This window comes from Eretmochelys imbricata, chromosome 11, assembly GCF_965152235.1.
Source record: "Eretmochelys imbricata isolate rEreImb1 chromosome 11, rEreImb1.hap1, whole genome shotgun sequence".
In the NCBI taxonomy this organism is placed as follows: domain Eukaryota; kingdom Metazoa; phylum Chordata; order Testudines; family Cheloniidae; genus Eretmochelys; species Eretmochelys imbricata.
This window is the reverse complement of record NC_135582.1, coordinates 2,513,648-2,527,101: the sequence shown is the minus strand read 5'-3', so window position 1 is coordinate 2,527,101 and position 13,454 is coordinate 2,513,648. Positions and strand designations below refer to the sequence as shown.

At 54.3% G+C, this 13,454-nt stretch overlaps 1 protein-coding gene across 1 annotated transcript; it reads left to right on the top strand.

Annotated features, from left to right (window-relative positions):
* Positions 1–84: 84 nt before the first annotated feature.
* Positions 85–11,971, top strand: LOC144272055 (keratin, type I cytoskeletal 18-like). Its single transcript, XM_077829844.1, has 7 exons — positions 85–432; positions 7,174–7,256; positions 8,751–8,907; positions 9,053–9,217; positions 9,304–9,429; positions 10,381–10,601; positions 11,950–11,971. The coding sequence occupies exons 1-7, from the start codon at positions 85–87 to the stop codon at positions 11,969–11,971; spliced, it is 1,122 nt and encodes a 373-aa protein (XP_077685970.1).
* Positions 11,972–13,454: the final 1,483 nt, after the last annotated feature.

The window sequence follows — 13,454 nt, the reverse complement described above, 5'->3', positions numbered from 1 at the left end:
ATGCAAATGAGGCTCCTGCATAATGCAGCGGCCCCGCTAGATAAAGCGGCGGGGCGGCCCCGCGGGTAGGCAGCGCCGCGCACCATGTCCCGCTCCCGCAGCGGCTCCCTGGCCGGCTCGCCCCGCCCGTGGCCCGGCTCCTCGGCCGGCAGCATGTACGGGGGCTCGGAGCCGCGGGCCTCGGGGTCCCGCCTGCAGGCGCTGCTGCCCGGCCTGCGCGCCCACCTGGACTCGCTGGGGGCCGGCAGCCAGCAGGAGGCGCTGCAGGGGCTGAACGAGCGCCTGGCCGGCTACCTGCAGCGGGTGCGGGGCCTGGAGGCGGCCAACCGGGCGCTGGAGGAGGAGATCGCCCAGGTGCGGGCCCGCCGCGGGGGCGCCGGCCAGCGGGACTGGGAGGCCTGCGAGCGGCCCCTGGGGGAGCTGCGCAAGCAGGTAGGGCCCAGCCGGGGGGGCGCCTTGAGCTGGCCGACCCTGGGGGAGCTCTGGGGACGGTGCTACCCCATCCCTGGGCAGGGCAGGGGCCCTGCTGCTGTGGGTCCCCAGAGAAATGGGACAAGGGGGCTGTCCCGTGTCCCCTGCCCCGTCACCCCTTCCTTAACCTTAGAAAGAGGGCAGAGGGAGTCGGTCTTCTTCTTGCCCCCCGTCAGGTCAGCGCTGGCTGCCTGACCCCCTCCCTGGGGTGACAGAGCCGGGGTAGAACCTCTGGCCTGCCCTTAGCCCGCTGAGGCCAGACAGGAGCCGGGGCAGAGAGATCTGAGGGCGTAAGGGGTCGGACACACCCAGTCAGTGCAGGAAGCGTCTCCAAGCTGGCTGTCAGTTTCTGGAGAAGTACCACGCCCGGTAGCCCCAGCTTGCTGGTGCCGCATTGGTTTGCCCTGAACCACCAGAAACACCAGGGAGGCGTGCGGGAGCCTGGCCCTTTAGGTCTCATGTCAAACTCTGGAAGCTTCTTATTGCCCACGACCAAGTTCTGTGGAAACCCACACGGACCCAAGGGGGTTCCTGCCCCTGGGAACTCACACTTCCCCCTGTTAGTAGGGCGGCTGCAGGCCTGGCCTAGCCTAGCCCCAGCCAACAATACTCCGGCAAGCTGTAAAACCTTGAGCAAGGATACAACTCTGGGCAGATCAATCCTCTTTCCTTTGTCCTCTCTAACCCTCCGGCCCTGCTGCCCTTTGCCGACAGCCAAGGGGAGACATCACTGTCAAAGGTCAGGGGGTTAGTTAGGCTTAAATTTTCAGTGGTGACGTTAGCGTCCTTCGGTTTGGGATGCCTTGAAGAGGCCTGATACTTTCAGACTGTGCGGAGCACCCACTTTCTGAAAACCAGACCTCTTTAGACATCTCAAGTTACACCCCCAAAACCACTGTGTTTTGAAACAAGGGCGCTCAGGGGCTGATCTATCAGGAGCCCCTTGCGCCCGTGAACTGCAGCTGCGGCTTTGTCTGTCTCTCAGTGAATCTCTTCAGGTTTGAAAGTCCCCAGCGGATCCCCTGGTGTCTAATCCCTCCTGTTTCCAACTCAGCCATCCAGGCAGGGGAGAGGAGGGTGAAGTGCCTGCAGAGAGTAGCTGGGCTTCCAGAGTTGCTGAAACAAAATCCCTTGTCCTTTAAAGTCCTAACATACCTGTTGGGTGCAGCTGGCTTGCCTGGGCCAGCTGTCCCCACAGCACTGCCTAGCTGGCCTCCAGCTGGCTCTCTTCCCCCTCCCCCGCTTCTGGCAGTCTCTTGGGGCTGATGGTTAAACAGTCACTTCTGCTAAAGCTGCCAAACATAAGCATGTGTTTTTTTCCCTCTCTCCATTATTAGCCTCCTGAGAGTAAACAAAGGTGCCTAGATCCGGATTCCCTGTCTCTGTACAGATCTCGTCATCTGTCCAAACAGTGTGAACAAGGATCTGGACATGCCCTGTGGGTTTCAGCAGACCCAGGGATCAAGCTGAATTCAAGGTCATTGTGACTCTTGCTTCCCTGAATATAGTCATAAATTCAAAGGCCAGAAGGGACCCTTGTGGTCCCACTGCCCAGCCCAGGCCAGAGAACTGCCCCCCACTCATTCCTAGAACAGACCGTTTGGAAGAACAGCCCAGTCTGGAATCCCACCATGAACTTGGGCAAATTGTTCCAATGGTTAATTACCCTCATAGTTACAAATTTACACCTTCTTTCCAGTCTGAATGTGTCTAGCTTCGGCTTCGAGCCACTGGATCGTCTCCTTTCTCTGCGAGCGCCAAGAGCCCGTTATTAAATATTGGTTCTCTATGTAGGTATTTATAGACTGTAACCAAGTCATCCCTGAACCTTCTCTTTGTTAAGGTAAATAGCTTGAGCTTTCTGAGTGTGTTGCTATAAGGCATGTTGTCCCACCCTTTAATCCTTCTTGGGGCTCAAACTGGAGAGGGCTCAGTGATATCAACATCCTTCCTGAGAGCAGAATCCTTCCCCCAAGGGAGTCCTGGTCTAGGCATCCAGCAATGGTGGGGACTCCAGAGGATTCCCTGTTCCCAGCTTGGTTCTAGGGGGTGTGCTGTTGGATGAGCCCCTGCTTGCATGGGCTATAAATCTGGAGTCCTCACCACTTGTGGTCATTAAAGATCTAAGAACACAAGAATAGCCACTGTGTCAGACCAATGGTCCATCTAGCACAGGATCCTTTCTCTACCAGGGGCTGGGGCTAGATGCTTCAGAGGGAATTAACAGAACAGAGTTTTTTTTCAGTGATCCATCCCCGGTCTTCCAGGCCCAGCCTCTGGCAGTCGGGGGCTAGGGCCACCAGGAGCATGGGCTTGTGTCCCTGCCCATCCTGGCTAATAGCCATTGACTGACCTGTCCTCCAGGAACTTCTCTAGTTCTTTTTTTGAACCCAGTTAACTGTTGGCCTTCACACCATCTCCTGGCAAGGAGTTCCACAGGTTGACTGTGCGTTTGGCCTTGTGTTTGTTTTAAACCTGCTGCCCATTAATTTCATTGGGTGACCCCGACGTGTGTGTTAAGTGAAGGAGGAAATGACACTTCCTGATTCACTTTCTCCACATCATTCATGATTTTGTAGACCTCAATCAGCTCCCCTGAGTCGTCTTTTTCCTAAGATGAACAGTCCCAGTCTTATTCATCTCTGATCACAAGGAAGCTGTTCCATCCCCCTCATCATTTCTGTTGCCCTTTTCCATACTGTCCCCAATTCTAATTTTTTATTTATTTTTTTTTTTTTTGGAGGTGGGGCAACACAAACTGCATATGGTATTATAGGTGTGGGCGTACCATGGATTTATATAGGGGCACTATGGCACCTTCTCTCTTACTTGCTATCCCTTTCCTAATGGTTCCTAACACTTAATTCTTTCGGTTGCTCCTGCCTGCTGAACAGATGTTTTCAGAGAACTAGCCACAACGGCGCCAAGATCTTTCTTGAGTGGTAACTAACTTAGACCCCATCATTTTGTATGTGTAGTTGGGATGATGATTTCCAACGTGCGTTACGTTGCATTTATCAACCTTGAATTACATCTGCCATTTTGTTGCCCAGTTTTCTGAGATCCCTTCGTAACTCTGCGTGGTCACCTTCACCTGGAGAAATTTTGTATCGTCTGCAAACTTTGTCACCTCCCTGTTTCACCCCTTTTTCCCAGCTCCTCTATGAATATGTTGAACAGCACAGGTCCCAGTACAGATCCTCGAGGGACCCTGTTGTTCACCTCTTTCCATGGTGAAAACTGACCATTTATTCCTACTCTTGGTTTCATATCTTATAACCAGTTACTGACCCATAAGACCACCTTCTCTCTTCTCCACATCTGCTTACATTGCTTAAGAGCCTTTGAGGGACCTTGTCAAAGGCTTTCTGGAAGTCTAAGTACAATAGATGCACTGGGTCACCCTTATCCACATGTTTGTTGACACCCCTAAAGAATTCCAATAGCTTGGTGGGGTGTGATTTCCCTCTACAAAAGCCGTGTCGGCTCTTCCCCGCCATATCGTGCTCATCTGTGTCCCCTAATCCTGGGGTGAGCAGATGTCCTGATTTTATAGGGACAGTCCCGATTTTTGGGTCTCTTCCTTATATAGGCTCCTATTACCGCCCCACCCCGATTTTTCACATTTGCTGTCTGGTCAGCCTAGATAATTCTGTTCTTTAGTACAGTTTTAACCAATTTGCCAGGTACTGAAGTTAGGCTAACCAACCTGAAATTGCCAGGATCGCCTCTGGAGGCTTTTTAAAAGACTGGTGTTACATTTGCTATCTGCCGGTCATCTGGTCCCGAGGCTGATTTAAGTGATAGGTTACGCACCACCGTTCATAGTTCTGCAGGTTCACAGGAGTTCCTTAGAAGTCACGGCATTTCTCACAAGGCTAAGGGTGTTAGCCCGGCTGTCCAGCATCCGTTGCAACGCTGGCCACTACTCTCCGCTTCTCCAGATTCCCCCCGCCGTTTCCATTGCACACGATGCTCTTCTTTTTCCTGTCTCAAACCGCCACCTCAGAAGTGGCTGCATTCTGGTGACGGGTGAAGGATCCCTGTATATTGCAGCCTGTAAAGTCCACCCCTCCCTGAGAGTTTTGGCTGGAAAACAAGAGCATCCAGTTTGGGCTGGGTGGGTGATTTGTTTAAATATTTGCATCCCAGTCCAGTAGAGAAACAAGGGACCTTCCCCTCCTCCCAGCCCCTTTCCTGCTGCATTTATAAACAGGAATGAGGAACAGTATATTTCAGATGGGAATATGAGAAGGAATGCACTGGGGCCATCTGAAATGTCTTTTAAAAAACCAAACCCAGTGAACTATTAGCAAAAGATGAATCCTTTCCACCTGCAGGGGGCAGGGTTGACTCGCTTTAAATGTCTAACGACTGATCCAGAAGGGCCCCAGTGTTCAAGCTTGTGTTAAACGTAAAGCGCTCAGGTAGGATTTTCAACAGCACCGGAGAGACTTAAGCACATGGGCCCCAGGGGGTTGCGTGGCAAAGTCCCTTGGGCACATCTGAAAATCTCCCCCTGAAATAGACGTGGCCTTGAGTCTCGTTCCAGAGGGGCTGAGCACCTGCTGCCTTCAGTGAGAGATGGGTGCTCAGCACCTCCGAAAGTCAGTCCACTCATATACCGACTGAATTTGAGGCCTTCCAAATCTGTCGCTGGGCCAGCAGAGAACTGCCTGGAAGGGAAAGACCTCGCTTACTCTGTCTCCCATCAGACTCCTCAATCATTGTCGTATGGAAGCCAGGGGTACCTCCGATAGACCTAATCTTGCACTGACTGCATTGTCTTCTACCTTAGTGGGTCTCTGATCCTGCCACGAGCCCCATGGAGACAGACAGCCCCTCCCTCTCCCTTCTGGGTGAAACGCTGCAGCTGTATCTCGCTGTGCCATCTTCTGATTAGGGAAACTCAAGAGCGGGAACCTGGCCAGGTGTCCGAATGGGGGTGGCTAGAAAGGCCGCGCTGAAACAGAGCGGCTTGCTCGGGAAGTTGAGGACTCTTTCTGGAGCAGCAGCGTAGGTCCACGGCTCAACAACATCCGTAGATTCTAACAAGCTCTGGATCCAGCCCAGACTGCAGAAAGCAGCTTGGTTGGAAGCCGCTGCTAGCAGCCGGATTGTCCGTCTCAGTTAAATTCTCCTCCCTGGAACGTGCCTGGGCGACCTGACTCAACGCTACTGGGAAGAGATCCCCACGGGCCGCAAAGTAACAGCTTCTCCCCTGGGGACAGTGTAGCCACCTGCCCTTGGCTTGACTTTGCTGCAACCCAACCCGGTGGCTCGAAGAGCCCCATGGGGCAAAACAAATGCCTTGTTTTGCTTTGCAAATGTGCCAGTTTCTGAAACATGAAACCCACTGGCAGGTTCCCTCTGTGCTTGAGCTGCGGGTCTGAACTGGTTTCAGGAGGAGCTAAGCTGAAGAGGGGATCAAGGCTGAGATAAGGGCACTGCAGTGGTCAGAGGTCCAATGAGACCCAGGTCACTTCCAGCTTTTGAGGCCCCTAGCCATAATAAAAATAAGACATCGTCTAATCTTGTGCCATCAGAACCGATGTATTTTAATATTTATGAACATTTTAAACCCTGATATGACAATCTATATCTATTAACAAAAACCTGTCTTTTACCAAATCACATCTCTTATTTGCTTAAATTTGCAGCTCTAAGCTGAGGGTGTTTCACATTTTGGTTCGGGGGTGTGTGTGTGTAAAATAACCTGTAATATGTCACTTAGAGACCACAATGGCGGGAGGGCAGGGGGACAGCCTGGCTAGGAGTTGGAAGGACAGCCCAGTGGTTCAGGCCTGGGGTTTTTCCAACCTGGGCTCAATTCCCTGCTCCACCACAGACTCCCTGGGACTTGGGATCTGTGCCCCCATTCTCCCTCTTTGAAAGGGGGACACTAGCCCTGCCCTGCCTGCGAGGGGTAGTGAAGACAAAGGACTGGGAGGTGCTTAGCAGACAGTAACAAGGGGGTACTAGGGGGATGGACCGGCTGACTGGGAGTGGACCGGGGTTTGCCAGGAAGGGAGCGGAGGAGGCGGCCGGAGGGCAAAGAGGGAGGCCAGGGTTTCGAATGGATATTCTCAAAGAGCACACACTGCAGCGATGGGCGGCCCTGCGTGCCGGGGGGACGGGTGCCTGCCCTATGGAATCCAGCTCAGTGTGTGCCCAGGAATGAGGAAGTCTGGGAGTGGGCAGGCGTATGGAGATGAGGAATACTAAAGATGTAGCATTGATCAGACTGGATCTGATCATCCCTTCTGGCCTCAATCTATGGTAGGGGCCTTTTCCCCTTCCAATTGCTTCACCTTTCATTGATCGCTGCATACAGGTGCGAGCCGACAGCTAGGCCCAGATCAGGGGCTTGACTTGAGAGATTACAAAGCCCCTACAGCCCTCGCTGACATCAGCAGGGTGCTCAGCCCCTTGGTAAAAGTGACCCTAAGTGAGGTAAGACCCCGAGGGAATCTGTGCAGAGCTGAGGCTAGGGTGGCAGGTCGAGTCCCAAGACCCCACCTTTGGCCTGTCTCGCTCAGGGATAGACACGCGGTGATGGAATTTAGCTTCTCTGCAGCTGGGTTCCTCAGCTGTAAGCCACGCTCCTGCCGCTCTGCGGAGAGATGGGGGGGCGGGGGGGGAGAGTATACGTACTGCCTTTGCTTTAGCATCCCTTCCTGAAGTCCCTTGCCTCTCTTGCAGGTGGAGGATCTCAACATGGACAATGCCAAGCTGCTGCTGCAAATGGATAATGCCAGGCTGGCGGCCGATGACTTCAAGGTCAAGTAGGTCACCTCATTCACCTCACTACTCGTGTCGCAGCCAGCCTGGCCACTTGAGCTGTGTGTCGAGCAGAGGATGCTCCCCCGGACTGGGGAAACAGACCCGCTCAACAGCTGTGAGCTTGTAGCAATCCACTACTGCGGCCAAACTCCTCAGAGCTAACGGTGCCCTGAGCTCTGTCCCTGGGGTTTAGTAACAAATGCCCAAGCATTAAAACTCATGCACAGGAGAGAGGGACAACGTCCCCAGGTACTAGGTGAGATTCTCTGGCCTGGGCGATGTGGGAGGTCAGACTAGATAGTCAGCGATCGCTTCTGGCCTTAAAATCTCCGACTCTTAATTCGGATCCCCACATTTCTTCTCTGGAGCAACTCCATGTGGTTGAACGCTAAGTACGTGTCCACTTCTAACTCCTCCCACTTTCTTCCAGTCACCTCTCCTAGGGTCAAGCTGGAATCCAGGGCACCTTGCCCCACGTGGCAGGTGCAAAGTGTCAGTCTAGAACAGTGAGAGTGGATTCCCAATACAATGTAGGGCAGAGAACCTGGTTTCCCTTGCTAGTCTCCCAAACATAAGAATGGCCAAACTAGGTCAGACCAAAGGTCCATCTAGCCCAGTGTCCTTTCTGACAGCGGCCAATGCCAGGTGCCCCAGAGGGAGTGAACCGAACAGGGAATTATCAAGTGATCCATCCCGTTGCCCATTCCCAGCTTCTGGCAAACAGAGGCTGGGGACACTTCAGGTCATGGTTTCCCTTGACCAGCAGCTCCACTTTGGGAGGAAACAGAAGCAAGCCCCTGAATTAGCGTTGCCCTCTGATTAGAGGGCATTTCCAAAGGGCCAGTGCTCCAGAGAGGAGCTACTTCTAGGTGGGGCATCCTCTGTTACAGAGGTGCAGGACAGGTGCTCAGCATCTCCCCTGGATGCTGGTTCTGGGAGAAGTTGCTCATGCCGACCTCCCCTAGCTTCAAGCTCTCTGGGTGCCAGCCCCACATCTCTTTCCTACACACCTTGTTGCCTTCCCCCGACATGACTGAATGTGTTTAACCCTGAAGCCTTTCTTTGTAAGATCTGCTAGTCCTGGGGCTGGCTTTGTGGCTTCCCTCGCCATCCTTCTTGGAGGGCAGGACAAATCCACTTTCTGCTGCCTTGAACCATCACACCCAGAACTTTCACAAAGCAACTTGCCTTGCCGAGTTTGAAGGTTCCTGCCCTGGGGGCAGCTCCCTCCCCCAGGTGTCGCTAAGGTGGCTGGCGTTTTCCAGACTACTGGCCACATCAGTGCTTTGAAAGTGCCTGTCCGCATTTCTATTGTGCCCCTCACCCTGGAACTGGGACATGTCTGAATCCGCAGGCTCCAGTGTTACTCACACCTTGCTGGGTTAACTCGTCCTTGTCTTGATCCAAGAAAGCTTCCTGCAGTAAGAAAAGCCGGTGCTCGCAATGCAATCTGCCTGAAACCCGCTCCTCCGCCTTTTGATCTGATCTCTCCCCAGGCTGGAGGCGGAGCAGGCGGTGTGCGACAGCGTGCAGAAGGACACCCAGGGGCTGCGCAAGATCATGGAGGACACCAGCTTCCTGCGCATGAAGCTGGAGGCGGAGCTAGAGGGGCTCAAGGAGGAGCTCGCCCACCTGCGCAAGAGCCACAAGGAGGTAACTGCTGGGCAGGGCAGCTCGGGCTGCCGGAGGCATGGGAGCGTGGCTGGCTTGGCCACGCTTTGACTGGGGTGACGGTGCTTGGGGGCGACCAGCGCAGGACCGCGTGCGAACGGCTAACAGCCCGTTACCCTTTCCGCAGGAAGCGGAGGCCCTCAGGGCACTGATTGCTAACTCCGACGTGACCGTGGAGGTGGATAACCCGAAGAAGCAGGAGCTGAGCGAGAGCATCGCCCAGATCCGGAAGCAGTACGAGAAAGTGGCCGAGCAGAACCGGCATGATGCCGAGAGCTGGTACGAGGACAAGGTGAGGGGAGAACCCAGGAGAGCGGCTGCCACTCCGCGCCGTGACGGCCTCTGGCGTAACCATGGTGTCCCTCTCCTTTCCCATAGTTTGACACGCTGTCCCAGGAAGCTAACGTGAACACCCAAGCGCTGGAGGAAGCCAAGAGCGAGCTGAGTGAGCTGCGCCGGCAGCTTCAGGGCCTGGAGATTGAACGCCAGACCCTCCAGAAAATGGTGACAAGACCCTGCTTTCCCCCAGCTCTGTTCCTGGCAGCACGTGCTGCTTCCCTGGCAGGGCAACATTCTCCTCCTGCAGTCTGAGGAAGCAGGGGTTTGAGATGGGGTGGGGGGGGAACCATCCAAGACCCACTCCTGGGTGGGGCCGGGTTTTCTTCCTTCTACCAGTGAGCCTCTTTCCTTAGGAAGGAGGTGAGGTTTGCACTCTTATTGCCCCTCTCCTAAAGCTGTGCAGTGAGCCAGGTAAAGGAGGGACTGAGTTACACGCCCCGGAAGGATGCATCTGCCGTGTCTTCTCCCCCGAATCCTTGCAGGCCCGACCTGAAACTGACCACGGCATCAGTCTCTCTGGTTACAGCTCCACTAAACCTTAGCAAGAGCCATGCCCTGGCCTGGAAAGGGACCCTGCTGTAACTCCTAGGCGCCAAATGAGCCGGTCCCAATGTCCGCTACACAGTCACAGGGCGAGCAGCCGACCCCATACCAGCTCCAGCGGGGATGGAGGGTTTTTAAAAAGCTGCCTCTAAGTCTCAGGCTTTACTGGCCAGACTCCCCCCAACTGCTGTGGTACTGGTCTCGTCCCCTGCTCAGATACAACAGCCCGGAGAGCACTGACCCCACACATGCTTGTGGAGAGACCAATAAACTAAGTGCCCAAATTATGGGGTGAGCCTAGGTCCGATCTGAGCATTAATGGCAAGGGAAGGAAAAGGCACCTGCCTCAGACTGGTGGGAGCTCAAGTGCAACTGCACATCAAGCCATCCAAGTCCCAGGATGTGGTGGGTGCATTGGTCCCTCCCCACATTGCTCTGGGGTAGAGCCCCGCAGCCAGGGGCTGGTGTTCCTGGGCTGATGCAGGCCCCCGTGGCCTAGCGATTGCGTTGAGATCCGTGAGTGAGGTGCACACGGGCTGTCAGGTAATTGCTTTGAGCCCTGCTCCTATCCAGGTGGAGACCCTGGAGAACACTTTGGAGAACACACAAGCACGCTACAATGACCAGCTGGAGAACCTCAATCACGTCATTGCCAAGCTGCAGGAGGAGCTGGCCACCTGCCGGGCGGACCTGGAGCGGCAGGCCCGGGACTACGAAGCCCTGCTGGATCTGAAGAGCAAGCTGGAGAATGAGATCAGTCAGTACAGCCAGCTGATTGAGGGAGTGACAGACAGGTAATTGCACAGGGCCATGAACACTCCAGCCGTTGCTCTCCCTCTATCCAGCTGGCTTTGGGACCCCCGAGTGCTACCGACCCTTGGAAGTCACTCTTAGTTTCTCTGCTCCTGTTCAGTCACCAGATATGGGGTCTTCCTCCTCCTGTTCAGGGCTGATTGACTGAATCCCAGGTAGGTTTGTCCTGCCAGCTCCCACGCCCTGCTTTATCATTTCCTTCGGCCGGGTCTCCTTGCCGGATGCAGGATGAAATCAGCATTGGCTGGGGTGTGGTCTCTGATCTGCCAGCATTGCACTGACAGGTCTTCTTTATCTGTGCTTTTGGATAGGAAAAGATAGCCCAGGGCCCTTAACTGGGAGCTGAGCAGGATTCTAACCTCCTGCACCTGGTGGAAAGGCGTTGACCAGAGCAGGAGCGAGTGGAGCGTGGTTTTTTAGCCCATGTAACAGTCATGTTTTTCCCAGCCATGAGGCTCTGCAAGCCCTAGTTGCCAGGCAGAGATTGTAGTCATAGCAGCTGCTATGAAGAGAGGAAGCCACAAAAGACATGCAAATCCCATGGTCACTACAGCTGCAGTTGCCCAGGGCTATTGAGGGAGAGGTGCCCTCCGTAAGCAAATCCCACCCCCCAGAGGGACAGGGATCTCACAAACGCAGCCACGTTTTGTGTTTGCAGAGAGGAATTTCTGAATCCAGCCACCATGGGTGCGTGAGCCCGTGGGGTGCCATTAGCGTGGGGGTACTAGTTAGCTGGAGAGCAACCTCCTTCGCTGTACACGTCTGCCCTGGCCCCAAGCTGCTTGCAAGCTTCCTGTGTGATCACGCTCAGCGTGCCAGAACCATGTCCTGTCTTGTCTAGCTACTGTTCCTCTTCTACCAATGCGGCCGTGTCCTTCAGCTTGGTCTTCTGTCCTGTTCGAAAGCAGAGTTCCAGGCCTGGCATGTTCGGAGGCAAACCACGACACATCCAGCTCCCGAAAACGTGGTAGGGGAAATGGGACCTGAAAGGAGGCTGGCTCCATTTGGTCATCTAAGAAGCATCTTGCTGAAGCATATTGATGCATTGGCCCATTGGGCTAACAGCTAATACTTCTACAAAGGCCTCACAACCCTCTGGCTGTCCAGTAGTCACACCCTTCACACACAACACTGAGCTAATCCCCTAGTCTCTGCACCCAGACTTGTGCTAACTGCAGCCGGGTAACTCCAGCTGTTCTACGTCACCCCCTGGCACATCCTCTTCAACACTCCCTGGCGTGAGTCCGTGCTCTGCAGCACTGATCTGAGCAGAGGGGAGCTGCGGGATGCTGGTGCCAGTCGAGTAACCCCTTTTCCCTTCTCTCTCAGGCTCCCGGAGGCAGACCATTAAGGTGGCGGTGGTCACAGCCCAGGAGATTGTGGAGGGGAAAGTGATTGCACAGTGATCAGAGGAAGTAATTCAATCAAGAGGCAAATCTCGATCTACTGCTGCTGCATTTAAAGCTCATTTTAGTCTGCTTTAACAAGCCAGGGTGTGGGTTGCATTGTCCTCTGTAGAGGTCTGTACTCTGCTGTGACAGGAATACTGCTGAATAAAGATCTTCCAAGCACTTTGAAATGGCTCCTGTTACCTCTGGTTTGTCCGGACACCAGTGTGGGATGCACCATTTAGCTCACACCCCAAAAAGGCACCAAGGAAGCCAGCCACTGGAAGCTCCCAGGGTGAGAGGCAGCTCACAGATGGTACCTACCAGTAGTTAAGTGAAATAGCAAAGATCAGCCTGGGCATTAGGCTCTGCTGTTGTCAGGACTAAGAGGGGCTGCCTCAGTGCTGGATGTCTTCTTTCATACAAGATCAGGGTTGGAAGGGACCTCAGGAGGTAGCTAGTCCAACCTCCTGCTCCAAGCAGGACCAACCCCAGCTCAATCATCCCAGCCAGGGATTTGTCAAGCCTGACCTTAAAAACCTCTCAGGAAGGAGATCCCACCACCTCCCTAGGGAACCCATTCCAGGGCTTCACCACCCTCTGAGTGAAATAGTTTTTCCTAATATCCAACCTAGACCTCCCCCCACTGCAACTTGAGACCACTGCTCCTTGTTTTGTCATCAGCCACCACTGCAAACAGCTGAGCTCCATCCTCTTTGGAACCCCCCTTCAGGTAGTTGAAAGCAGCTATCAAATCCCCCCTCATTCTTCTCTTCCGCAGACTAAATCCCAGTTCCCTCAGCCTCTCCTTGTAAGTCACTGCTCGGTTCCTTACAGTCAGGGGTTAGTAAGGAAGAGAAGTGCAGCTTGTAACAGTTCAGTGATCCCACTCCCCAACTTCTCAGGCCGCAGAGGGGTTTCTTACCACACACCAAGTCATCCTCTGGGTCTTCAGCAACGCACTTATTTGTGGCTCCCACAGTGTGATCCCAGGTGCATTATCCTACTCCTGGGGCTGGACCCCAACCCTTCCCCTGCCTGGGGAGTGTTCAATAAGCTCATCTTTTATTTGTGCAGGGACAGGAAAAGGCCCACAGAGACCTGAAAAGTGAAGGCATTCCTGTGGGGCTGCTGGCTTGCCCTGGCCTGCCCAGTACACGCAGCAGTATGACTGCTCTGGGGAATAGCAAGTATGAGAAAACAGGCCCAGAAAGTTTCAGACTCTGCTCATCCATGGAGCAACACTTACATGTGCCCAGCTTCAATGCCCTATTTCCATAGGCTGCTCCCACAGTGCCCCATGCGTGGCCTGCTGTTCCTTCCTACACAAAGCTGCTTTCCTCCTCGATCACTCTAGCCATGAACCACCCTCACACTGTGCCGTGGGCTGTAACACACACAGTCCCTGCCCCACTGATGCTCGCAGGCTACTTACAAGGACAACCT

Coding starts and splice junctions, on each gene's coding strand:
- LOC144272055 (XM_077829844.1), top strand. CDS start 85: ATGTCCCGCTCCCGCAGCGGCTCCCTGGCCGGCTCGCCCCGCCCGTGG. Junction 7,257..8,750: donor GCCGATGACTTCAAGGTCAA/GTAGGTCACCTC, acceptor ATCTCTCCCCAG/GCTGGAGGCGGAGCAGGCGG. Junction 9,218..9,303: donor AGAGCTGGTACGAGGACAAG/GTGAGGGGAGAA, acceptor CCTTTCCCATAG/TTTGACACGCTGTCCCAGGA.